Below are 27014 nucleotides of genomic sequence, written 5' to 3'. Positions count from 1 at the left end.
AAACAGAGTTTAACGTTGTGAAGTAGGAGTAAATGTAAGGAGTTTAATATTTCCTGTCAATGTTTTGGCAAACAACACAGCACCTGTTCAATAAAATGCAGTTATCAGAAACCGGGTTACTAGTATTTATCATGTAGCCTAACGTTATGGGTTATATGAATAAGTGGATTTCTCTGTGCTCATGTAACACCATATCCCAAATATGATCATAACCGAGATAAACCTCATAAGTGGGTTATACATGTCCAGGTAAACTCATTGTTTTCTTCAAAATTTACAAGGTTTTGGAGGAAAAGAGCTCTCTTACTTTTTCTTTTACTTTTTTTGTTAGTAATTTACAAGTGTTCAGTGCTGACAATGTTTTTTGCTGGACTGTTGTTGGATAAATCCAGAAACACCCTCAGCCCGCCAAAACCCGTTTTTCTTAAAGTCACATGGTTTAGAGTAAATCATGAGTTACAGTAGTTGTACTTTCAGTTTTGACATTTGTTGTTACTGATTTACAAGTCATGTGCGTGCAGAGGTTATCTGCTCCTCATATCTATCATATCAGATTTGATCAGAGCAGGTGGGAGGAGTTCATGAGGGGCAGACCGAGAATTAAACAAGCCTCTAGTCTCTCTCTATATATATAGGGATAGGACAGGAAAGATTTCTGTCTAGGCAGCCACATCTACACAGACCAGGCAGAGCTAATGAGACATAATAAAAGGTGAGTTTAAACAAGTATGTACAGTATATATTGATTGTATTTATTTTGTGTGTAGATCTTCTCAAGCGACTTAAATTCATTCAGGAGAGACTTAATATCAAAAAGTTTAAAAAAGTAATTTAATGAATTTGTTTGACATTGCATAATAGGAAAGGTGAATAAATATGAGAGGAGTCTTTGGCAATAAGATCTCATAGTGAAATCATTGATTTAGGGGGGTATCCTGAGCTATACAGGAATATCTCAGTTGGAGTCCATACACTGGTGGTGTTAATAAAGGGGTTAAGAGCACCTCATGGGTCCTGGTTTTGATGAAACTAGAGGTGGACGGGTTGGAGGAGGCATGTATCGATCTGCATCAGTCAACTGTTGGAGTTGGAAGCAGGATAAGGAAGAGAGAGATAATGTAAATAAATAGAGGAAGCATTGATATAGAATTTCCCGTAAGCTTAATTTTCACCTTTTAAATCAACAAGAACTCTTGTAGCAGGTGTAGCTCTGAAGTAACCCATTAGCTTGGCAGTGTTTGAGAACTGTGAAATTGTTTTCCTCTCAAGACACAAGGTTTCTGAGAAATAGAGCTCTCTTAGGGGGCTTTTTACACCTGAAGGTTCATGTTTTTGCATTTGATCCGGTAAGTTTTTGTTTCACACTGCAGTAATGCAAGCTCACTAAAGACCGATATGAGACAAAACTACGTCCTGTTGTCATCACATACCCGAGCTGCGTCTCTGAGCTCCAGACGTATCCTCTCTCTGTGTCTGAGTTTTTCCAGCTGACGACTGCTCACTCCGTGCTGCCGCAGCACTTTTTTGTTTTGTTGACATATATGTTCATATTTGATTCATTCAATAAATATTATTTTTTGTCTTAAATCCACCAGCCATTTTCATATTATACCAACATTTGCAGCATCCTGAGCCTTTTTAGTAAGGTTCCCTAGGAAATCTCAACCCAGAGTAATTCATTAATAGTAATAATTATTATTCCCCAAAACAAGTTTCCTTTTTATTTTTAAAGAACTATACAATTTAATTTTTTTTTGCAACTTTCACTGTCATCTGCAACTTCATTGCAAACGTACTTTACAAAAGCTCCCATGAAATCAGGCATTTTGTGCCGCAACAATCTCAAAAAAAGGCCGCAAAATCCTGGAAGGACTTCCCTTGTGTTTTTAATGTGTTATTGTGCGCATTCACCAGTGTTTTTTTTTGTTGTGGTGCGCGTAGCTACTCCTGATTTTAGGGATATTATATCTTTTATAGTTAGTAGTCGCTGAGGCTCAGACATCCATGGTGCACAGGAGGCGGGACGCACAGATCCATCTCCCCAGGAACAAACGCTGTGTCGGGTGGGCAAACTCATGTGATGCGTAATTGATCCCATGGAAGATTTGTAGGCAATTAAATGAACAAGGTGTACCCGGTCCACCAAACACTGGGCCGTCTTCACTTTTCTTAATTCTGCATATATTTCTGTTACTGTAGTCCTATTTACTATATCATTATTTCATCCATGCTTGGCATAGCGGATGCATGCACACTGTTACCTGCCGTGGAGACGCTGGCCTAATTAACATCTCCTCCTCTGAGTCGGAGCTCCCTCACGCTGGACTCAGTTTCGCTGAGCGTAAAACACTTAAAACATAAATAAATTGCATTACATCAGTGAGTTCAAACTGCTTATTGTGTGTAATTTGGACTGATACTGAGATGCATGTTGTTCTGTAACTTGTGTGGCGCTGCCAATATTCTCGTGATTACCACTTCGACATTAGACATTTTTTTGAGTGAAAGAGACGTTACATTGAGCATAATTGTCACAGGTAACAAGCTAATGTGGTAGCTTTAGTAGCGATGCTGTGATGATGTGTTGGAGAGGAATCCGCTGACACTGTGCTTGATTATAAAAGTTTATTACATCAAAGAATTCCGCATCAATGACGAGCCCTGCAGAGCTCGGAGAGACTACAGATTTGATCTTCCAAAATGGTCGCTCTAATATTCTGCTGTTGAAACATGGTATATATTCTGTGCATTGTGTAACATAAGACGTGGTGATGTGGGGGTGTATGGTAAGAACAAAAGACAACCAATGAGCTTTCTCCACATGGATCTCTAAAACAGAGTCACCTCTGTTTTTGGGGGCCCCACTGTTAACACTTTCCAGATGTTTCAGCAATATGGGGCAAAGTTCATCTGAATCCCCTTATATCAAAAACTTAAAAGTTGTAAATCTTCAGATACTACGCTAACCATCGCAAAGTGTTGTGCTAATGCTGGGAACAGGCACATTGTATCTTTAGGGCCCGAGCGCCGACAGCGGTGAAGGCCCTATTGAAACTGAAGGAATTATTGTTTCTATTCTTTCTTTCTTTCTTTCTTTCTTTCTTTCTTTCTTTCTTTCTTTCTTTCTTTCTTTCTTTCTTTCTTTCTTTCTATTCTTTTTCCCTTCAAATTAATTGCCTTTTTGAGGGGCTTAACATATTCAAAAACTCACCAAATTTGGCGGTCGCATCAAGTCTGGTGAAAATTTACGTATTTTAAGGGTTTCGGAAATAGGCGCACAAAAATGGCTTGCTAGCGCCCCCTAGAAAGTAAAAAAAAATTGAGCCCCTGCAGTGCGTTTAACGTAGACTCACGAAACTTGGTACACATATGTAACATGGCAAGACGTACAAAAATGCTCACTATAGCCATACCCTAAACCCAACAGGAAGTCTGCCATTTTGAATTAGTGCGATTTTGGCCATTTCCACATACCGTCGTACTTTAACAAACTCCTCCTAGAGATTTCATCCGATCAACTTCAAACTCGGTCTGTGCCATCTTAAGATGTTAAAGATGAAAAGTTGTTAAAAGAAAAACTTTCCGTCATAGGGCGTGGCCGTGACAGGGCGGCCATTTTGTGCGTTTCGAGGCCGAAACAGAAGTGGGTGTAACTCGAGTGTACATTGTCCAACCGGCTTGAAACTTTTCAGGATTCATAAGAGTCCAACCCTGAGGACAAATAAAGGCCGATATTTACTTAAAGTCGTAGAGCCCCCTAGTGGCAACAGGAAGTAGGCCTAAAAGTCAAGGTGCTACACTTTAACAAACTCCTCCTACAGATTTCATCTGATGGACTTCAAACTCGGTCTGTACCATCCCAACACCTTAACGATGAAAAGGTATGAAAAGAAAAACTTTTCGTCAGACGGGCGTGGCGTGGCGGCCATTTTGAGTGTTTACTGATGAACAAAGAAGTTGTTGTAACTTGAGTGTACATTGTCGTATCTGCCCGAAATTTCTCATGATGGACAAGGGTCCAGGCCTGAGGACACCTACAGGCCAAAATTGACTTTTGGTCATAGCGCCCCCCGCTGGCACCAGGAAATGTGCCTTATATGACAAACATCATCCGATTTACATGAAACATATAATGTGTGGTCAACATGTAATACTGAGCAGCCCCCTATAATTTAACCATGCCCACTTACTCAGGCCACACCCCCTTTGATAACATTTGAACCGTTTAAGGTATACCTTTGTGTGAGGTATCATGGAACTCAGCAGAGACTTCATTCTTCATTGGTGATGGTTTGACCTGCCCCCTAAGCTTTAGCCACGCCCCCTTTTATAACTAATGACCCATTTAATTTATTTTATTTTTTATTTAATTAGTTTATTTGTCAGGGACAATGTACAAAATACATTAATCTTACGAAAAGATGTTTTGTACCAGAGTTAGCTAATGCTAGTTTCCATCTGCAGTCCCCGGGCAGGTGCACACAATATTAAAACATTACATTACAAATAAGAGTAGTTATTCAGTCAGTAGTACTAACAAATACATGCAAAATTAGTTCAACACTAATCAGATATTTAAATGAAAAACTAAACAAAAAACCATAACAGCCTAAAATATATACAACATAGTCAAAAACATTTGATTCCATTGTTTAATGGTTTTAAATGAAAAGGCTGTCTTTGCAAAGGCAGAGGATCTTTTCAGGATAGCACAATTTCTGTGAGCAGTGGAGCGCAATGTTCTGTTCGTATGTTCAGAATAAAGTTCTATGAATTTTTTCATTGAGGGTGGAGCAATATTAACAATTTTGAAAACAGTTCTTAAATTTGTATATCTAATTAGGGAATCAAAACTTAATATTTTATATTTACTGAGAATATTGCAATGATGATAGCGAAGGGCTTTTCTGTCAAGCACTTTTAACGCTTGATTATAGACCGATCTGAGGGATTTGAGTGTAGTGTCGTTGGCCTGAGACCAACAGGACAAACAGTAAGTGATGTGTGGTGAGATCATAGCATTAAAATACATAAAAGATGCTTCAATTGTCAAACTATTCCTAATGTGTCTAAAGGTGGAGATATTGTATTTAATAGAGTTGCACATTCTTTTAATATGTTTTCTAAAACTTAGAGGTTTGTCCAAATGGACACCTAGATATTTTATCTCTGTCACAATCTTAATTTTTTGTCCATTAAAATAGATATTCGGCATATCTTTTACTTTGTTGGACTTAGCGAAATACATTCCAACAGTTTTTTCAATATTTAGTGTTAAGCAAGAAGATTTAAGCCAATTACTTATTTTGTCCATGGCTGAGGACAATTTAGTGGCTACTTGCTCCATATCCCTCCCATGTACATAGATGACGGAATCATCCACGTACATGATGATCTCTACGCCCTTGCACACAGCCGGAAGATCATTGATGTAAATACTGAACAACAAGGGTCCCAGAATGGATCCTTGCGGGACCCCAGTTGTGCACAAGGGTCTACATTTGATGTAGACCCTTGTGTGCGGTATCATTGAACTCAGCAGAGACTTCCTTATTCATTGGTCATGGTTTGGCCCGCCCCCTATGCTTAAGCCACGCCCGCTTTCATAGCATTTCAACCGTTTAAGGTATACACTTATGTGAGGTATCATTGAACTCAGCAGACAGTTCCTTATTCATTGGTGATTGTTTGGCCCGCCCCCTTTTGCTTGAGCCACGCCCCCTTTCATAAATGGTGACCTGTTTAAGGTAGAGCCTTATGTGAGGTATCAATGAACTCAACAGAGACTTATTGGTGATGGTTTGGCCCGCTCCCTATGCTTTGGCCACGCCCCCTTTCACAGCTAATGAACCGCATGACGTAGAATCTTGTGTGAGGTATCGTTGTACTCGGCGGGGAGCTCCCTTTTCAGTGCCGCGCAAATGCACGGTAGCAAGGAGCGGCGTCCGCCGGTAACCCCAATGCGTGCAGTGGTGCGAGGGCCCATCCATCGCTGCTCGCAGCTTTAATTGTATTTTAAGGTTGTACCAGAATAGGTTTACATGGTTTAATTTTGTAGGATTGTATTCTAAAATGTGACCGATGACCATTCTGGCCCTAAAAAGGCCAGACTTAATCTGACTCCAATTCTATGGTCACTACACTCTGAATAGTGTTCGTTTACTGGTAGATCAGAGAAATAGACTCAGGATTCAAAATAAGACTCAAGATTCATCCAGTTAAAGTTAATAACAAGGTTTAGTGAAAGATATTGCAAAGTACAATGAACTTGTGCACAAGGATCAGATTACTTCAAGACAAAACAGCCTATCGCTAAAGCCTAGCAAACAGACAGTTTCCCCCAGCATCTGATGCTGGCTAACCCAGAACCCTAACTTTTTATCCACTTTCTCTGCTTCCTCCGTGGTGCTGTTATCAGTTGGATATAGTCCAGATCTTCTGGCTCCAGCCGGCTAACGATATGTAACACACTGTATGAAAACATGACCTTGACTTCTCATTCTCAGCTCAAAGAGACAAGCCGCTATTGTTGGATTTGAACACTTGTGTTTTTAATCTCCTGCAAATTTAAGGATTTCCTGAGAGCCAGGTCATTTCCATACTCTGTCACAAATCACGCGCTTGCAAAACACTGACCATTGTTGCCTTGTTCCCCCCATGATCAGAGAAGACCTTTTTTATCTCACACTCCCTTTATAATGTCTATTCACTGTAAAACCAGATGGCCTCTCATAACCCAGGGAAACGAGGCAACAAGGTCAGCATCATGAACTCTACAAACCTGTTACTTTACTCTCACAAATATATTCTAACAATTTTCAGAAAACACCATATTTTTGTTGTACTGCACAGCTCTCTCTCACTGCTGCAGATCCTCTTTTTACCTGGTCTCTGTTTTAGCTACAGAGTGAGACCTCTTTTCTTCTTCTTCTTCTGTACTATCTTTGATTGCACATGCACAGTAGCTCAGATGTAGATCATGTCAGCTAGCTAGCTCCATAGACAGTAAAAGAGAGGTTGTTTCTCCAACTTCGGTCAATTACAAGGCAGGATTAGCTGGGAGACTTCTTCTAAACCAGGGTGCACATGTAAGTAGTTCTTTTGTAGATTATGGTGAACTTGTGTATGTATGGGCACTTTAAGTAAAAGTACAAATAACCAGACACAATGACAACCCTACTTAAGTAAAAAGTACCTGATTTTAAATGTACTTTAAGTATTAAAAGTAAAAGTACTTGCATAACGATTTATTCTCTTATTTGAATATTAAGTTGGTTAGTTCGTTAGTTTGCACCTTGGTCAGTGAGGGCACTGTGTCTAGCGACCCGTGAATTACAAAGGGGTGGTTCAGTTATTTTGATGCTGAGCTTCGACAGTATCCATTCTGTCCACTACCACAAACAAGGCCTGGCTTTAAAAAAAAAAAGTTCCTATCCTAACCATCATAAAACAGAAATATGTTGTTAGAATCGGAATGCAGTTGGTTTTATTCTTGGATGTATTTTAAGACGGTTTTATTTCCTTTAACCATGGGAGCGTGAGCATAAAAGTGTTTGAAACAGCAGAAAACGTGAGGTGATGTGAAGAGGTCAAGCCAAATAAATAAGATATGAATGTGTCTTACGCAGCCTGGCGGAGAAGTAAACAACGCTGTGGAGAGGAATAGATAGAACTATGATTAAAAATGGGAATAATAAAAACTTAACATTTTCATTTTCAAATTTTTTACCGGAGGCAGCAACGCTGCGCCCGGGCTCTGGAGCACCAGAACCGGCTTGGAAGCCGATGAAGGATCAGCGGTGCCCCATACATATATATATCTATGGCAACCAAACTTCACTGGTGAGACAAACGTGTGATGGTCAGGAAGACGTTTTGGCAGGGGGAAAAACTGATCAGAAAATGTAACGAAAATGTAACAGAACATAGTAGAAATGTATCAATTGCATCAATTAATGCTGGAAATGTCTTTATTTATGTAAAGGAAAACAAAGGGGGACAATGAAAATATAAAAACATACTGGAATATAATGAAGTAAGGCTCTCAGGCATTCTGTATTTTTCACATATTTATTCTCCTGTAGAACAACTTTTCTCATTTAATGTTATCTCTGCTGAGTCAACACACATAGATAGATAGATAGATAGATAGATAGATAGATAGATAGATAGATAGATAGATAGATAGATAGATAGATAGATAGATAGATAGATAACTTTATTGTCCCCGAGGGGCAGTTGGGTTTGCGGCACAATCGCAAGGCACTTTATAACAATACATCAGACATAATACAGACAAATAATAATTATATCAGACACCGACAAACAAAAAATAAAGAATATACATCACACACTACAATACACTATACACCCTTAGGTATGGTCAGACCAGCTGGACGACTAGCTTATTCTGACTGATTTATGGCTTTTATGGCTTGTGGTACGAAAGAAAATTTGTATCTGTTCTTGATCAGAAGGGGTAAGCAAAAACGACGCATCGATGGCAGTAGTTTAAAATGTGATGCCAAGGGGTGTGTGTGGTCACATACAATGCTATTAGCCTTTCTCACCAGTCTGTCTTTGTAAATGTGTTCAATGCTCGGTAGTGTTACCCCAAGTAACTTGCTGGCAGTTAAGACTGTTTTTCTGATTGTCTTTTTCTGAGACTCAGTGGCATTTCCGAACCAGCAGATAATACAGCAAGTTAGGACACTTTCAATAAAAGCAGTATAAAACATGTGGAGCATTTTGTTATTAACATTAAAAACAAGCAGTTTCTTTAAAAAGTACATTCTTTGCTGTGTCTTAGTCTGCAGGAGATCAGTCCAAGAGTCCCATTTAAGCTTGTTGTCCAGTACAATGCCAAGGTATTTGTAGTTTGTAACAACCTGAATAACACCACCATTAATAAAAAAAGTGTTGGTGGATTGCTGTGACTTTCTAAAATCTATGGACATTTCTTTGGTCTTATTGGTATTTAAAATTAAGTGTGACTTATTGCACCATTCTAAAAAGGAGTCTAAAACTGGCCCATGATCTACCTCCCCGTCCTGTAGCAGACTCACTAAAGCTGTATCATCAGCGTATTTAATAAAGTGCCTGTTTTGTAAAGTGCTAGTGCATGAATTTGTGTATAAAATAAATAGTAAAGGAGATAGAACACATCCTTGTTCTATCTAGAACACATGTAGGTCTAGACATGATTTACTCCTCCCTCCTCTTTTGCTCTTTTGTTGATGAAGTAACCTCTAACCTTTAAATGTGCATGTAGCACTTATTCATGTGAATGATACATGAATTAATTTTAATTAATTAATAAACACCTGGACTGTAATAGCTCAGATGTGTTTCAGCAAGATTTCTGCTCATGTTCAAAACGTTGTGCACATTCAAAATGTAACTCATCCCATCTTATTTTGAGAAAAAGTCAATATTACGAGTAGTGCTGTCAGTTAAACGCGTTATTAACGGCGTTAATGTAAACCCATTTTAACGGCGTCAATTTTTTTATTGCGAGATTAACGTTCTTTTTGGCCTAGCAAACTTTGTAGTGTTTTTTCACATGCTGTTGCAACAACTAGTAACGTTAAAAAACTACAACACCACACCAGATCTAGCTAGACCGGAAACACAACAACAGGCACGCCACACACACTTGTTTGGGCTTGCGAGCCGGCCGAAGAGTAGTAGGATAACGTTACGTTTTGAGTGGATGGCGAGCGTGCGACGCCGAAATGGATGTCAATAAGATTCTGAATGGAAAGTTTACTTTTAAAAAGTTGCCAAATGGTTCCATTGACAAGACCAAAGTGAGCTGTGTGTTTTGTCGTTGTGAACTGAGCTATCATCGCAGCACATCTAGTCTGAAATACCTCTTGAAGGCCGAGCACACAGCTGATGGCCGAGCACACAGCTGATGGCCAATAAAGCACAAAGCAAGCCGATCCACTTTTCCATGTTGATAAGAGCATTAAAATGAGAAAAAATAATGGGACAAAAAGAAATCAAGAGACATTTAGAATACATAAAAATGTGCGATTAATTGCAAGTTATGACATTAATGGGGTTAATCGCGATTAAATATTTGAATCGTTTGACAGCCCTAATTATTGAGAATAAAGTCACAATATTTTAATAAAAAATCTACCTGCCCTATAGTCTGCTTGTCTGTTCATATAGCAGTATATCTCATCCACACCGTCAGACACAGAGAGGTCTTTAGATGACACAAAATTTAGGGAAGTGGCTGAACGCTGCTCTACATCGGAGGTGGAAAACCAAAACTACAGCAAGAGCACAGATGCAGCGAGACATGTCGGCACACACATGCACGTGTAGCCGGTCTGGCCTGACACTCCCTTAATCTCAGTATGTGTAGTAATGGACGACAGACATCTTCTGCTTTGCCAGTTGGACAGGGGGTTTATTTTGTATACCTGTGTACAACACACATTTATCAGTACAGCAGCTCTGGATTCCCACACGCACACCTCTCCTCATCACAGCGTACCGCTACTGAGGAACACGTGCAGTGTTCTTATTCAAATAATGTAACAAAATACATTTCAATGTGATCGTATAGTCAAAATGTCATTATAGAATCAAAACAATTTCCCCACATACCAACTGCAATTTTTATATTTCATTAATAAATGTAAAATATAAAAATAAACAAAAAAACTATATATATAAAAATAACATTTTCATCACAAAACACAAGGGGAGTACTCACATACCTGTGTACAACACAAATGACAGGGAGAAAAGAGCCAGCACATAAGAATCCACACGTGTGCTCTTCATTAAGCTAGCCTGAGAGAAGCGAGCTAGCATCTCACACAAAAAGTGCCGCACACAATAAAACTGTATGTACACATTCAAACAAATATCGCCATAACAAAGGACAAAGCTCGTGACAGTTAAAGTGTAGCAAGAACCTCTACTTAACGGTTTTAACATGTTTTAAGTCACTTTGAACCAGAGCGCTCGATTATCTTACCTCTCCTCATCACAGCGCATCGCTACTGAGGAGAATAGCGCCGACAACACAGGAAGTGACATCACCAACAGGAAACTGGTCACACCGCCAGAATAAAATTAACAAAATAAAAACTCCCCCAAAATAAATACACACAAAACCAGATTTATATAAAAATAAATAACAAAATATCAACGAACATGGATTTTTGGGTGAAATATAACAGTTAGAACACATCGGTTACATCCACCCTCCTAGATTTCACCAAAATCCAAACCATACCTTCAGGATAAGCAAATGGCAACATCGGAGATGAACACTGGTAGTGTAAAAACCTGACCAGGGTTCACTGAAGAGTTCTAAACTCTGACATCAGCTGTATTAGCTGCCTAGTAACGGCTCAGAGGGAACCAAGGGTGATCAAGCCTTAGCCCCTTCCTAGATTAATATGATGCCTTTTACACCATACAAACATCTGGTCACTTCAATGTACATTACACACTTAATATACATTACATTAATCACAACATCCTTCAAATGCATATCGACAAGTACACATGTAAAGTAAACAAACATATCTGCCCCTCTAAAACAATGTTAGAAGTGACTGAGCCTTTCTGCGAACAGAAACTGCTAAGTCCCTGATGCCAAGAGGCTTTTGAACCATAGACTCAATGAGTCGATTAACTCTTTTACTGACCCTGCCTGCTCGAGTCCTGACTACCTGCTCTGTGTCTGCTGAGTGTGACTGAGTGGAGAGTAAGTCTGAAGCAGGTTCTGCAACTAAACTGTCCAGATCAAAGTCTCTGCCTGCGTGGCTTTGGTCACATTGAGAGCCCTGGATGTGATCCGCAGACTGCTCTTTATAGTCCAACTCTGAAGCTTCCTGACTTGACTGGTCCAACAGCCCTTCACTCAGTGTCTCCTGACTCTGTGTGTCCTCTGATCCATTCATTATCCATGCACTGGTTCTGCTTGCTGAATCCTCCTCCACTAACGAGTCCAATGAGTCATTTACACAAGGTCTTTCCTCTGACCCATCATCACACAATTCCTCTCCAGGTGTCCCCACAGGTAGGAAACTGATGTCCAAGAGGAGATTACGGTGCACTACTTTCGTGCTGCCTGTTCCATCCTCCAGCTTGTATGTATGTGTCTGCAAGTTTCGGTCTTTGACTGTGTACACTGTTGCATTCCATTTGTCAGCCAGCTTCTTCTTTCCTCTCTCTCCTTTGTTTGCCACAAGTACTCTGTCTCCTATGTTCAGATGTGTGCCTTTCACCTTCCTGTTGTAGCCCTGTGCCTGTTTATCCTGTTCTCTGACAGCATGTGTTTGAGCAATCCTGGCTGCTTCATGAAGATGGGACATTAGTGTTTTCACATAGCTTTTGTAATCAACAACCACTGGATCATGCAACACTTGCTTGAACATCACGTCCACAGGGAGTCTTGGAATGCGACCGAACATAAGCTGGAACGGTGCGTATCCTGTGGTTTCATGTACTGTCGCATTATAAGCAAATGTCAATGTCTGTATCTGCTGAGGCCACTTATGTTTCTCTTTAAGGGGAAGGGATCGCAGCATGCTTCCAAGCGTTCGATTAAACCTCTCAGTTCCTCCATTTCCCATGGGATGATATGCAGTAGTGTGGGATTTGGAGACACCGGAAAGCCTGAGCAGTTCTGCTATGAGCTCACTTTCAAAATTGGCTCCCTGATCAGAGTGGACACGTTCAGGAAACCCATACACACAGAAAACACAGTCCCACAACTTCTTGGCCACCTGTTTTGCAGTTTGATTGGTGCATGGGAAAGCATGAGCCAACTTGGTAAAATGGTCTGTCACCACAAGAACATCCACTGAGTGTTGCTTACTGTCCTCTGCACTCCAAAAGTCCAGGCACACTAGCTCCATAGGAGCAGACGTTCTGATACTTTCAAGTGGGGCTCGAGCAGAGGGATCTGGTGTTTTAGCCAGGATGCACCTTTGACAGCACTTGACATACTCCTTCACGTCAAACTCCATCTTAGGCCAAAAAGAACCGCTGCCGTGCTAGATGCAGGGTCCTTGCCTGCCCTTGATGTCCAGCAGCATCATGAATGCCTTGCAATGCTTTTTCTTTGAGGCTGTCAGGTAGAACATACTGGTGTCTCTTTTGTTTGCTGATGTGGTCCTTAGTAACCCGGTAGAGGACACCATTTTGAACTTTCAATCTCTCCCACTGTTTGATGAGCACCATCACTTTTGCGTCACATTTAGCTCTTTCACGCCTGGAGGGACGCCTTCCGCGTATGACAAATGGCATGATAACCGAGATGGAGGGGTCTAGTTCCTGGCTGCGCTGGAGGTCCTCTAATGTGAACATAGGGAGGGTGTCTTGCCCTGGCGATGACAGATCCTGAACAGACTGAATTAACTCCACAGCTCTTGTCTCAGCAGCAACTTCCCAATGGTCGTGAACCCCCATGAGAGCCTTAACAGACCCAACATCACAGTGGCACTTGAAGGAGTCAGATTGCAGCTTCATTCCCTTATAGGTTGATTTCTTCACATGTTGACACTGAACCTTTAATCTGAAGGTATCTTGAATGCCATCATGACTCACACCCTCAGCCTCAGCAAGAAGGTTAGTGTACTGCTCTGTGATCACCCTGTGACTGATTGTTTTCGCAAAGGGGTCGCGGCTGAGTGCGTCTGCGACCACATTCTTGGTCCCAGGTATGTGTCTCAGGTCGAATGTGTAAGGGGCGAGTTTGGACACCCAGCGCTGCTCACAAGCATCGAGCTTAGGTTTCGTCATGATGTAAGTTAGAGGGTTGTTATCAGTCCATACTGTGAAAGAGTGACCTCTTAGCCAATGGCTGAATTTCTCACACACACTCCATTTCAGGGCCAGAAATTCTAGCCTATGAGCCGGATATTTCCTTTGAGAACTGCTCAGGGTTTTACTGGCAAAAGCGATAGGGCGTGCTTTGGTTTCACCAGCTGGTATTTGTGATAACACAGCTCCTAACCCATCCAGAGATGCATCGATGGACAGAAGGAGAGGCTGAGAAAAATCTGGGTGTGAAAGAACAACACAGTTCAAAAGACTATCTTTCAGGTTACTGACGAGCCCGTCACATTCATTTGTCCAATCAGAGGGTCTGAGCTTCCTGAATGAGCCACCGTTGGAACTTGTTCTGACTTTTCCACGTTTCTTTTGTCCAGCAGTGAGAGCAAACAATGACTTGGCTATCGAAGAACAGTTAGGAATGAAATGTTGGTAATAGAACACCATTCCCAGAAAGGATTTTATCCTCTTTACTGATGGTGTGCAGCCATCATCCTCCATCAGGTCTGCTTTTGACATTTTAGATATAACCTCAATTTTTGCCGGGTCCACAGCCACTCCATTGCCATCTATAATGTGACCAAGAAATTTGACTGAAGATCTCAACAAGTGGCATTTCTTAGGGCTCAGTTTGAGGTGGTGAAGCCTGAGCCGCTGGAAAACAACCTCAAGTCTCTCCAAAGCCTCTTCTTCAGTTGCAGCAAAGACCAGCAAATCATCAAGGTAACACAACAGACTGCTGAAGTTCAGATCACCAAATATGCTGAGAATCATTCTCATGAATGAAGCAGGACTGTTGCACAGGCCCTGTGGCATCCTGTTGTACTCATACAGTCCCACTGGGGTCGTGGAACGCTGTGTACTTCTTGTCATCCTCTGCCATCGGTATGTTGTAGAAGCCAGAGGTCAAGTCCATGGTGCTGAAGTAGGTGTTTCCACCCAAGGCTGCTAGACAGTCTGACTGGTGTGGTAATGGGGGTGCGCATCCTTGAAAGTCCTTGCATTCAGCCACCTGAAGTCGGGTGCAGAGCCTCAAACTGCCATCCTTTTTCCACACACAAAACCAGGGGAGAAGCATATTCACTCACTGATTTCCTTATTATCTCCTGTTCTTCCATTTCAGACAGAACCTGTCGCAATTTCTGATAATGGGCTGGTGGTACCCGCCGATAGGGAAGGCGGAAAGGTCTTTCATCAGTGAGTCGAATACGATGTACAAAGCCTTTCGCCTCACCACAGTCCAGTGCGTGTTTGGAGAAAATGTCATTGTACCTTTCAAGCAGATCAACCAGCTTCTCTCTGCCCACTTGACCAGCATGGCACTGATCAACATCAATATCATTGAGCCCAACCTGTTGCAGTCGCTGTTTTAAGTCTGTGGATCTGGCAGTATCAGGCTTTGTCTTTGGGTGTGTCTCTTTCAGGTTGGCTGGTGCCCTGGAAAACCTCAAAATCTTCCACAGCTACACAAGGAGACACATCTGCCAGTTTACTGTTTCTTTTCAATGTGATGGGTTTGTTTGACATGTTGGTGACTTTCATAGGAACCCATCTATACGCCCCCATAAAGGTGTGATAACACGCCCCACCATGATATTACGAGGCATGGATCTGGCGTGGTGGGCTCAACTACCACTGTGCTGCCTGGTGACATGGGAACATTATCCGGCAATTTTCCCCAGACTAGATGTTCTTGTCTTGCCAGCAGGGTGACAGACTGCTGGAGCTTAACAGTGCCGATTCTGTCTGGAAGCTCCTTGCCTCTCCACCTGGATGAATTTGCCATGAGGTCGAGGGTTCACACTCAGGAAGAAGATTGCCACTGGACACAAGGCCAATAGTCACTGGTTATTTTGAGCTGGTGCATCAGAAATCTGATGACATTGGTGCCGATGATCAGGTCATCCCGTTGACCAGGCACCACAAGGACAGGCACGATGCAACGCTCTCCGCACAGTTCCATCTCCACTTCATACATGCACTTGGGTCGGCTCAGTGACCCACCACAGCCTACCAACACCACCTCCTGAGTCAATGGAATGGGTTCTGGGAGCTCATTCAACATCTTTTGCTCTGCTTGCTCACTTACGCGTGCAGGCCATGGAACCAGAGTCAAGCATCCCCTGGACCTGGAAAACATTGTTTATGGTGACAGAGGTGTAAAAGAGTTCATCATAGGGTCCCACTCTCTGTGTGTTTTGCACTATTACTTTAGCACCAGTGGGAGCTGCTGCACATGCTCTTATGTAATGTTGCTCAATATCACTGTTGAGGGTCTCTTCCTTTGTGCCCACACATTCCCTCTCTAAATGCGGGCCAACTAGTTTAAGGTCTGGGGGCTTTGGGGAGGGAGGTGCAGATCTGACCTTGGCCAGGCTGCCGCCCTAGGTCGGATTTCTCTTTATGTGATTTGGCTCGAAACATACCAGACATAGACGTTTCTGCCTGCAGTGTGCGAGAGTGGAGTGCTGCGATGACTGGCAGACCCTGCAAGACTTATGCTGTATCTGATCAGAGAAGGCAGGTTTTTGTGCAGAATGGTTGTTCTGTGATAGTGCACAATCAAAAAGGCTTACTAACACTTTCAGACAATCATCATTGCACGTAGGTCTGGTCACAGTGATGTCCTTCTGCACAGGTGACTCGTCAAGTGTAGGAGCCTGAGTGTGTACTGCTATTGGTCTGAGGCGCTTTGACTTGGAGAGCACTTCTTTCATTTCAATTTGGTAGCGATCAATATGCTCTTGAACCTCACTGGCTGCCCATTTATCTGGTGCTTTATACTTGAAAACAGCGGCAAGTGTGGGATCTGGGCAGTGTTTAACAAACATCATAGCTACTTCCTGACAAGGATCTTCCATGCGCCGTCCCAACCTTTTCAAGCCCTCTTCTGCCACATCAACCGCCTTGTTCAGCCTAACCCAGTACTCTACAGGGGACTCTCCTGTCACTGGGGCTGTGCTGTAGAAGTCAGCCATAGGCATACAAGAATATGTCACCTCACTGAAATGTTGTCGGAGGATGTCATAGATGACTTTTGGTCTTTCTTGAGGCTTCATGGATGGGCTGCTTCTCAAAGTTATCCTCACAATGTCTTTAGCCTTGCCCATTAATTTAGACATTATCTCAGAATGCTGTTCTTTCAGAGGTATGCCACGTTTCCTAAGATACACTTCCATTAAATCTTCCCACTCACAGACTGTGTTCTTGTCAGACCCATCTCCCCTGAAGGCGGGAGGCTCTTTCACATCTGACTGTAGGACGAGCTTTGCACCGGTCAAGTTGAGGTAAGTGGAGTCACTGAATGGCTGGTCTGCACTGTTCTGAGCTTGCGCACCACTAACATTGTTCCCTTCACATTCACCTTTTAACTGATCTCTTATAGTCTGTCCTACCTGCTGAGCGATATGTGTTATCAAACTATTTAAATCTGGATTATCAGTGGCTGGGAAATATGAGAGCGTATCACCCTGACTATGGCTAGCTGCCTGAACGTATATGGGTGGAACCAAAAGCTGGTGAGTCTACATTACTTGCACCTCGCAACGGAGTACAGGGCAACCCACTGATCGCTCTCCCCCTCCCAAAAGCAAAACTAAAACGGTTACCTGTTACACTGTCCTCAGCCATTTCCCCATTAGCATTTTTCATTTTATCTGTACACTTATCTATACACAATACAATATATTGAAATGACAAATTTTACTCTTAGGACAGCAAAAGCAGAATGAACAGTTCCAAAACCCCTCTTTTCTCTTTTTTTTTTTTTTTATCTCCCAATGCTATAAATAACTTGTAACATGAATGAGTGTCGAGTAGCAACCTCTGGTGACCAAACTGGTGTTGATCCACGACTCCAGACCGGCAGCGGCCCAGCCTGAAGCAGTGTGGATCGCGGTCACGCGCACTGTAGCCGGTCTGGCCTGACACTCCCTTAATCTCAGTATGTGTAGTAATGGACGACAGACATCTTCTGCTTTGCCAGTTGGACAGGGGGTTTATTTTGTATACCTGTGTACAACACACATTTATCAGTACAGCAGCTCTGGATTCCCACACGCACACCTCTCCTCATCACAGCGTACCGCTACTGAGGAACACGTGCAGTGTTCTTATTCAAATAATGTAACAAAATACATTTCAATGTGATCGTATAGTCAAAATGTCATTATAGAATCAAAACAATTTCCCCACATACCAACTGCAATTTTTATATTTCATTAATAAATGTAAAATATAAAAATGAACAAAAAAACTATATATATAAAAATAACATTTTCATCACAAAACACAAGGGGAGTACTCACATACCTGTGTACAACACACATTTATCAGTACAGCAGGTCTGGATTCCCACACGCACACCTTCAAATGACAGGGAGAAAAGAGCCAGCACATAAGAATCCACACGTGTGCTCTTCATTAAGCTAGCCTGAGAGAAGCGAGCACACAGAAACACACACTTACACAAACGGTTGTCTTTGTATAATTGTGAGGACCCTCAGAGAAGATATGCTTTCTGTAGCTTCTCTTCCTGACCTTAACCATCCCAGCTAAATGTCTAACCCCAAACTTTAACATAACCATATCCTAAACATAATTCTAACAGTAACTTTAAGCCAAGTCATAACCTTAAAAGTACTTCTTTGAAGTAGTGAGGACCGGCCAAAATGTCCTCACAATATGGTTAATGGTTATTATTTAGGACAAAATACAAATAAATTATGCACGCATTTGTAATGCCACATAAAGGCCTTGCTGAGCAAGACAGAAAAAAATTGCTGTGATATTTTATTGTTGTATTGTCTCAATGGCTTTATCATACAGTATGACTCTGTAAAGATGAAGAGATAAGATGGAGGAAGACAAAGATGACAACCCAGCAGCTGGAGGAGGAGGAGAGTCTGAAACCAAATCTGTACCATCTGCAGCCAATGAGAAAGGTATATTTAAAACAAATGATTATACAGTTGACTAACATCAACATTGATTGTGTAAGTTATATTTCAGTTGAGTTTTAAATGCTGTGAGGAAATGAATCATATTAACTAATCATGTGAATATGAGAATAAGTTTCTGCAGAACTGTCTGCAAACTATAACTTTTGAAATGCTGTTTCAGTGATTACAGTATAACATAGTGATCTTATTCTGTTTATTTAGTTTCAGTGATACCTGAACTCACACTTGTGTTAATTGGTGACAAAAATTCCATTGAGATTGGATCAAAAAACATCTTACTTGACCATGACGGACAAACTAATGTGGAACAGTTTTCAACCAGACTGTATGATTTGTGTTGTCGGCACATCTCTGTCATTAAAATGCTTGGTCTACAAAACATTGATAGATTCCCATTGAATCAGGAAATTTTGCCAGGCCTATTATGTAATGACAGTTATGACTCATAAGTCAGGTGAAAACTCTGAAAGTGCCCTGACAGACCTGAGAGCAAACAGCAGTTTTGTTGAAAAAAGATTTCACACATGTACAAGAAGTATGATGGATGAAATAGAGATAATAGCTCTGCTAGAAAAAATAGACATCATGGTCTCTGAAAATGATCACCACTGCTACAGTGGAGTGATGTGTGATGGAAACAAAAGGCAGAAACTACACCTGCTGGACTACAAATCTCACAAAGAAGAACTAATGGATTTCTTAGTGTATCAGCCAAATCAAATAGGTGAGATTATAAAGTTAGCATTTACCGATAACACACTGCTTCATGAAGATGTAGACAGAAATTAAATTAGTAATACTGTATATCAAAGCTTTAATTTTGAACCTTTGAAAGTAGGTTTAGGTAATGGCTATTCAAAGACAGATCCAGGAAAGGTACAAAGGTATGGTAAGTAAAATGCTGTTTCCATGGACAATAAGAAAATTAATACATTTGTAGACCGGCAAAGTATTGTAATAGACATTTGAGCGTGAGAGTATAGTAGTAACTGTTCTGAAACTTGATTATGAAAAAATATTTTTTTTAGGTAAAAAAATTACCTAAATAGTTTGGGGTGTCTTTATACTACTGATTGGTGCCTGATGAACTCATTAATATGAGGACCCTACACAAATTCTAGGCATTATCCTGCTACTGTCAAGTCTTTTAATAGCACAGTACAACCAACATAACATCACATAAGTTAACTAACCAAAAAATGTCCAGTTAGGTATATAATATCATATAACCCAACATGCAAAAACAAAAATTCCAAGATTTCAATATTTTCTTTGAGGTATTAAAACTTAAATGAAGGGGGGATTTTGTGTCTATGCAACCCAGATAAAATCACCCGCAGAAATTAAATGGAATTTAACTCAGAATATTTGTGAATATAATAAATGTAAGATGGTTAGCTAAATCAGTGTTATTTAAAATAAATCTTAATCTTGAGCAATCTGCTTTTTTCTTATAATATGCAGCAGTAGAAGAGAAGGATACGAGTGCAGCTGAAATCCAGGTGAAGGTAAGATCCTTAGTTATCATCTCAAAGTGATGGTTCGGAGTAATTTACCCTAGGGTCCTTTGCACCATGACCTCGAGCCAAACACCCCTCCAGAAGCTTTTCTGGCTTCGTTACACGGGGGAAATATTGCGAGTAGAGTAGCGTGCGCCGCTGAATAGCTTAAGCGAGGGGCTAATGGACCCACGTTTGTATCTCGTAAATGACCCCACTAATAATGCCCCGAAATGATACCAAAGGTCTACACTTGTACAAGTAGGTTATGCACTCATAAAACGAAGGATTGTAAAGTTTGTAAGTACACCAGAAGTTTATGAACACTTGCCTTTTCTCTTCTGCTCTCTGTTGCTGCTGCTACCTGCAGTTAGACGAGTGCTTAGGGGCGTCTACAAATTACTACACCGAAAAGAGATACAACAAAAATATTTATTAATTTAATGATTAAATTAGGTAATGTCTCCAAACTTACCTCAATTATTACTTGTCTCCTGCTAGTTATATTACAGCACTTACTTTAAAAAATAAGTTAAATTAAAAAATATTTTTGTTGCACTCTCTTTTCGGTGTTATATGGTAGAGCGCTCTAAGCACTCGTCTCATAGCAGTAACAACAACAGCAAACAGCAGCCAGCAGGCAAGTGTTATTTACATAAACGTCTGGTGTACTTACAAACTTTCCAATCCATCGTTTTATGAGAGCATAACCTATATGTACTAGTGTAGACCTTTGGTATCATTTCGGGCATTATTAGTGGGGTCATTTAAGAGATACAAACGTGGGTCCATTAGCCCCGCGCTAAGCTATTCAGCGGCTAACGCTACTCTACGCTAACTCGCCCAATGTTAGACCCAGGTGAAAAAAGCTTCTGGGGGGGTGTTTGGCTCGAGGTCATGGTGCAAAGGACCCTAGGGTAAATTACTCCGAACCATCACTTTAACAGAGCAGCATGTGTTCAGTAAAACTGCCTATAATTAGCTGAAGTTTGGAACTGGGCATATTGTTTTACATTTGTTATTTATTTGTACTATTTTAGTGAATTGATGCACCACTTTGTTATTGATATTTTGCGTTATTATTATTGAAAACGTTCTTAATCTCAAATGATCTAAGCAGATGAGCTACTGTAAATGTTCTATATTCAATGATTTCTTAGCGTGATGCAGTGAAGGAACCTGGTGTTACTGAACACTCCGAGAAGACTGATGAAAACACAGGAGGAGATGAAATCAAATATGTCCAATCTACAACAAGGAAAGGTAAAATTTTGATTGTAAACAGTCAGAAATAGAACTAATAGAGCTTTTAACATTCAAAATAACTTGCAATGAACATTTTAACATATATTGGTTGACAGTCCCTCTGGTTTATTGTTGTCCTGCAGGTGCCTTAGATATGGATGCACGTGGAAACAAGGATAAGGTAAAGAACAATTCATTTTATATGTCACAGATTTGACATTATTTATTTTGTACATACAGTCGCATAGTAGAAGCGTAGTACAAGACAGTAGCTTAAAATCCACAGCCAGACTAGTAATGGAATTTCCAAAATGCTCGTCGCCCTACTCACTCAAGAGATTTGGGGGGTACAGTCCACAGTATGCCTTAAAAGCACAATTTTGATGGTTACAACATGTTTATTTACTTATTTACAGAAGTCAGTGAAGATGTTTGAAGAGATCAACAGGAACAAACAATATCAAAGAGAAACTGAAACACTGCTCAGCAGACTTCACCTTCAAGACAAACAACAGAAGTTGACACCAGCAGATTTTCTTAAAATAAGTCCACCTGTAAAACAGGACTATGACACATCTGAGAAAGATCTAGCTCATACTTTTCTTCAGAGGTTAATGATGTTAGACTACAGAGCCAGATATATTCCTGTAAGACAAGACAGTCCTGAGGTGAGCCATTTAAAGCCTGATCCAGTGTCTGACACTGTTGAGACAGACGACAATGACTTTGATGCTCTCTTTAGCACCACTGTAGATTATGATCAATCAATACAGACTCATGTGCATCCAATGGATGTTCAAATGGCAGTATTTCACTGCTCAGACAGCTTTTTTAAGCAGAACATGATTACAAAGCTATCACAATGTCAGTACGCCTTACCGTTGCTTGTTCCTGACCCAGTCACAATGGATATTGACTGTCCTCTGTGGACATTCAGACAAATTAGAAAAAGCTGGAAAATAACCAAAATCAAAGATAATTCAAAAATTGTCACCATGAAGAGTTTGCCCATCTGCAAAGCTGAGACACCCATGGTGTCATTTCTCCGCCTGGGTTCACTATCTCTGTCTAAATCTCAGCTGATGAACACTTTGATCAACGACCGTCACAACACCTTCTTCCACAGAAACTGTCCAGGTAGCACCAAGTCTCGTCATCTGATGGATGGTGTGGCAGAGATTGCCTGGTACTGCCCTGCTGGAAAACCCAATGATGCCTTCACTGACTGCATTGCCTTCTGTAATCTTCATGGTGATGCTCTTTCAATTGATAAACAGCGTGATATACTGACAGAAAAATCTTCAGTCAATGTAGTTCTTGTACCAACTCTGGAAAAAGGTGACAAAAGTTCTGCAGTTATCTCAGCCCTTTACAGGTCTCCGAAGCCTCTCATTATTCTTATTGCTGATAATAATTATGGTGCAGTTCAGATGAAAGGTGGAAACTACAAAATTGGACTAAAGGACAGAAGCCAGTCAGATGTTTCTGAAGAGCTGAAAAAAGTCATTGGAGGAATCTTGTCTGGGTCACATGCATCCTTCCAACTTGAAACCATGGCTGGGGTCTCTGGAATCAGAGTGGATGAAGATGACACAGTCTGCCAAAAAGGGAAATCTGATGCAATGAAAATTGTGAAGTTGCTTCAGGGGATGGAAGTTTCAAAGATCAAAGATACATTTCTCCCTTGTCATGGCCAACTGTGGCATGAGTGGTGCAGAATAAACAAAGAACTGTATCGCCTCAAAGGACACATTGAGAAGGAGAAATGTAAAAAGCAACAGGAACTGATAGAAAAACGACAGCATCAATGCACTGCGTCCTGTAGTGAACTGATCAAGTTGTTCATTGAAAGCCTCTCATCTTTGCCATCAACAGACAAGGAGTATTTCCTGAAGTGGACTCAGATCTTAATAGATGCCCTCTCTGCAGATGATCTTACTTCAATTCTCCAAAGGTATGATGCAACGTGGTCTGAGGTCTTGGATTTGAAGAAGAGCCATGACAAATCTGATCAGTTAGGAAATAAGCAAAAAGAGCTTGATAAAATATCAACAGAATTACAGTCAGCAACTTTTGGCTTGGAGCACATCTTTAGAGAAATGGGACAGATCTATGAAGCACATGCATCTCTGCAGAAACAAACAAAGAGGGGACAGCCTGACTGGTCTAAATACCCTGAGCTGGCTGCAGAGCTGATGATATCAGGACACCCAATGGAGCTGATGGATGGTGATGCAGGTCATGTGCCTTTGACTTGGATCTGTAGTCTTTTAGATGAAGTCATCAAGAAAATGGGCAACAAGAGAGTTTTTGTTTTGTCTGTTTTAGGCGTACAAAGCAGTGGAAAATCAACAATGCTGAATGCCATGTTTGGGTTACAGTTTGCAGTGAGTGCTGGCAGGTGCACCAAGGGTGCCTTCATGCAGCTGGTCAAAGTGTCAGAGGAGATCAAGAAAGACTTTCAGTTTGACTATGTTCTGGTGGTGGACACTGAAGGACTGCGTGCTCTTGAGTTGGAAGGTAACGCCTCTCTTCACCACGACAATGAACTGGCAACATTTGTTGTTGGTCTGGGAAACATGACACTGATCAACATCTTTGGAGAGAATCCAGCTGAGATGCAAGATGTTCTGCAGATTGTTGTTCAGGCGTTCATGAGGATGAAGAAAGTTAAACTTTCTCCAAGTTGTGTGTTTGTTCACCAGAATGTTACAGATATTGCAGCTGCAGAGAAAAACATGGATGGAAAGAGACGGCTGCAAGAAAAACTGGACCAGATGGCCAAACTAGCAGCCAAAGAAGAGGTCTGTGATGCTGAGTGCTTCAATGACATCATTGCTTTTGATGTGCAGAAAGATGTGAAATACTTTGCCCAACTATGGGAGGGAAGTCCACCTATGGCTCCTCCAAATCCAGGTTACAGTGAGAGCATCCAAGAGCTGAAGACCTTCATCCTCTCTAAAGCTTCACAGTCTGCTGGGATTACTCTCTCACAATTCAAAAGCAAAATTCATGACTTGTGGAACGCCCTGATGAACGAAAATTTTGTTTTCAGTTTCAAAAACACACTTGAAATTGCTGTGTACAGAAAACTTGAGGTCCAGTATGGGAACTGGACCTGGGCCCTGAGGAGCAACATGTTGACCATTGAGAACCAGCTTCATACCACGATAGAAAACGGAAAACTTGACAAGGTAGAGCTCAATTTTCTTCATAAAGAAATGAACAAAACCTATGAAGAAATCAAAAAAGCAATGACAAAATACTTTGATGATGACAGAGACAAAGAAATGTTGGTTCAGTGGCGAGGACAATTTGAAAACAAAATCAAGGAGTTTCATAATGAACAAGTGAGAGGAGTTAAAAGAAAACTGGATGAAGTCCTCCAGCAGAAGAATGCTTGTAAAAAGCTGGATGATAAGAAGACAGAGTTTGAGAACAAGCTGCTACAAAAGAGCAAAGAGCTCGCTCATCAGTTAAAGGACAAGGCAAAAGATGAAGAGGAACTCAAGAAGCACTTCAACTCTGTCTGGAGTGGCTTGGTTAGGGAACTAACTGCAAATATAAAACCTATTGAGGACATCAACTATGAAGAAGATCAGTCAAAGATCATACAGGAACTTGGTTTTGAATGGTGTCTTATAGAGGAATCCAAAAGAGGTGGCAAATACAAAAACATATCAGAAGTAGGTGATTATGGTCATTATGTATCTCTCACCAAGGACCGAGATCTGCGTAACACAGGCCAACATTCCCAAGATAAGGAGAGGGAGAGGGACACAAGAGGACCGAGAATACGTTCTACTACAAACCAATTATTTGGATTTCTTTCAGAAAAGGTCAAAAAAGCAGAATATTACTGTAAGGGGTATTTTGGGAATGAAGAACAGCGATTGATCAGATCCCTCATTGATGATGTTGAAAAACAGTCCCTTGATACAATTAAGAGCAAACCTGTCGCTACAAGAGGCTACAGTCTAACTTACTTGCAAGAAGTGGCCAACAATGTGATAAAAATAGTGACAGAATTTGAATCAAAGAGGAAATATGCTCTAAAGAAGGAGTTTACAGTTGATCTCATACTGTATGTGTTTCACAGAGCAGAGAGTTGGCTTTCAGAGTCCCACAAGAAATTTAAAAAAACCAATGATGCACTCAGTTACGTAGAAAGCAAGAACACGCAATATTACAGCATTTTCAGAAGCTTCTGCAAAGGAAACTCATCTGCTGCTGTGCTTGCAGAACTGATGTGTGAAAAACTGAAGGTTTCCACTGTTGAGGCTGTCTGTAACAAGACTGCCATGGGTCTCGCTGATGAGATGAAGTGTACTTTCCCAGCATTCAGTGGGAACAGGCTGAACTTGGAGAAACATTTGTTAAAGTCACTGGCTGAGAAAGAAGACTTTGATGGTTTTAAAACCTACATCTGGAACCCAAGGAAGCAAGCAGAGGCCTTTATAAAAGAGGAAGTAAAGAAATACATCTTCACAGACTACAAAGATAAAGCACAGAATATACTCAAGAAAAATGTTGAAGACATTAAAACACTTCTGAGTCAAGCTTTATTTGATGCTACAGAGAAAGTCAAAACACAAAGTGGAGACTCAAAGATGTGGGGAGAGGAATTTTCCATTTTGTTAAAAGATCAGCTAACATTCAACACCGCTTGTTGTCAAAACTTCAGTGACATAAACGATTTTGACTTTCTAAAAGAAGAGACAGAGAAAGGCCTTGTATCTGTCATAAAGGAAGTGAGCAGCCTCTCACTGGATAAGATGGAGGAATTCAGGATGAAGCCTGATCAAATCCTCATCGATCATCTGTGTAAATGTTGCTGGGTAACGTGTCCATTCTGTGCAGCTGTTTGTACCAACACATTGGAAGATCACAGTCCTGACAAACACAATGTCCCTTTCCATCGCCCCCGTGGGATTAAAGGATGGCACCCTAGAGGCACAGTGGAACTGGTCATTGATTTCTGCACAACATCAGTTGCAAGTGATAAATGTTTCTACCCCAGTCATGATTCAGATGAAAGTTTTCCTTTTAAAGAGTATCAAAAGGCTGGGGAGAAGTATGCTACATGGCAGATTACTGCTGATGAGTCTAAGCCGACATACTGGAAATGGTTTGTCTGTCGATTTCAAAAACAGCTGGAAGATCACTATAAAAAGAAATTCCAGGGAGGAGGAGAAATTCCCAGTGAGTGGAGAAACTACAGTAAACCAGAAGCTATTAAAAGTCTGGATGACATGTACAATCTGTGACTGAGCCAGAAACAACCACAACCCTACTCAAAGTAACAGAAAGCCCTAAGTGCATTTAGCTGATTAAAAGAAATAACAATTATTTATTTGATTAAAGTGCAACAATAGTAATAATGAAGATAAAGTGATTCCAAAATGAATGAAACAGCCACCGTTTATAATTAATTTATATATTTTTTAAATTAAGTAGAAAGTGAGGTGCAGTATAACATTAAGTAGAAATGATTCCT

The 27014-nt window shown here is 40.9% G+C and overlaps 1 protein-coding gene across 2 annotated transcripts; it reads left to right on the top strand.

Annotated features, from left to right (window-relative positions):
• The first annotated feature begins 661 nt into the window (after positions 1-661).
• On the top strand, positions 662-27014 carry LOC120573864 (interferon-induced very large GTPase 1-like). 2 transcript variants are annotated; one of them, XM_039823744.1, is made up of 6 exons: positions 662-712; positions 18640-18755; positions 20238-20281; positions 21433-21535; positions 21661-21698; positions 21934-27014. In XM_039823744.1, exons 2-6 carry the CDS (start codon positions 18668-18670, stop codon positions 26782-26784), a joined length of 5124 nt encoding a protein of 1707 aa, XP_039679678.1. In that variant the 5' UTR covers positions 662-712; positions 18640-18667; the 3' UTR covers positions 26785-27014. The 2 variants fall into 2 exon arrangements, 1 of the variants encoding a protein (XP_039679678.1); XR_005641788.1 differs by lacking the exons at positions 662-712; positions 20238-20281; positions 21433-21535; positions 21661-21698; positions 21934-27014 and adding an exon at positions 18981-19112 and having other exon boundaries at positions 18653-18755.

Source organism: Perca fluviatilis, chromosome 15 (assembly GCF_010015445.1).
Source record: "Perca fluviatilis chromosome 15, GENO_Pfluv_1.0, whole genome shotgun sequence".
NCBI lineage: Eukaryota > Metazoa > Chordata > Actinopteri > Perciformes > Percidae > Perca > Perca fluviatilis.
Note: the sequence above shows the minus strand (reverse complement) of the source record. Positions and strands in the feature narration are given on the sequence as shown.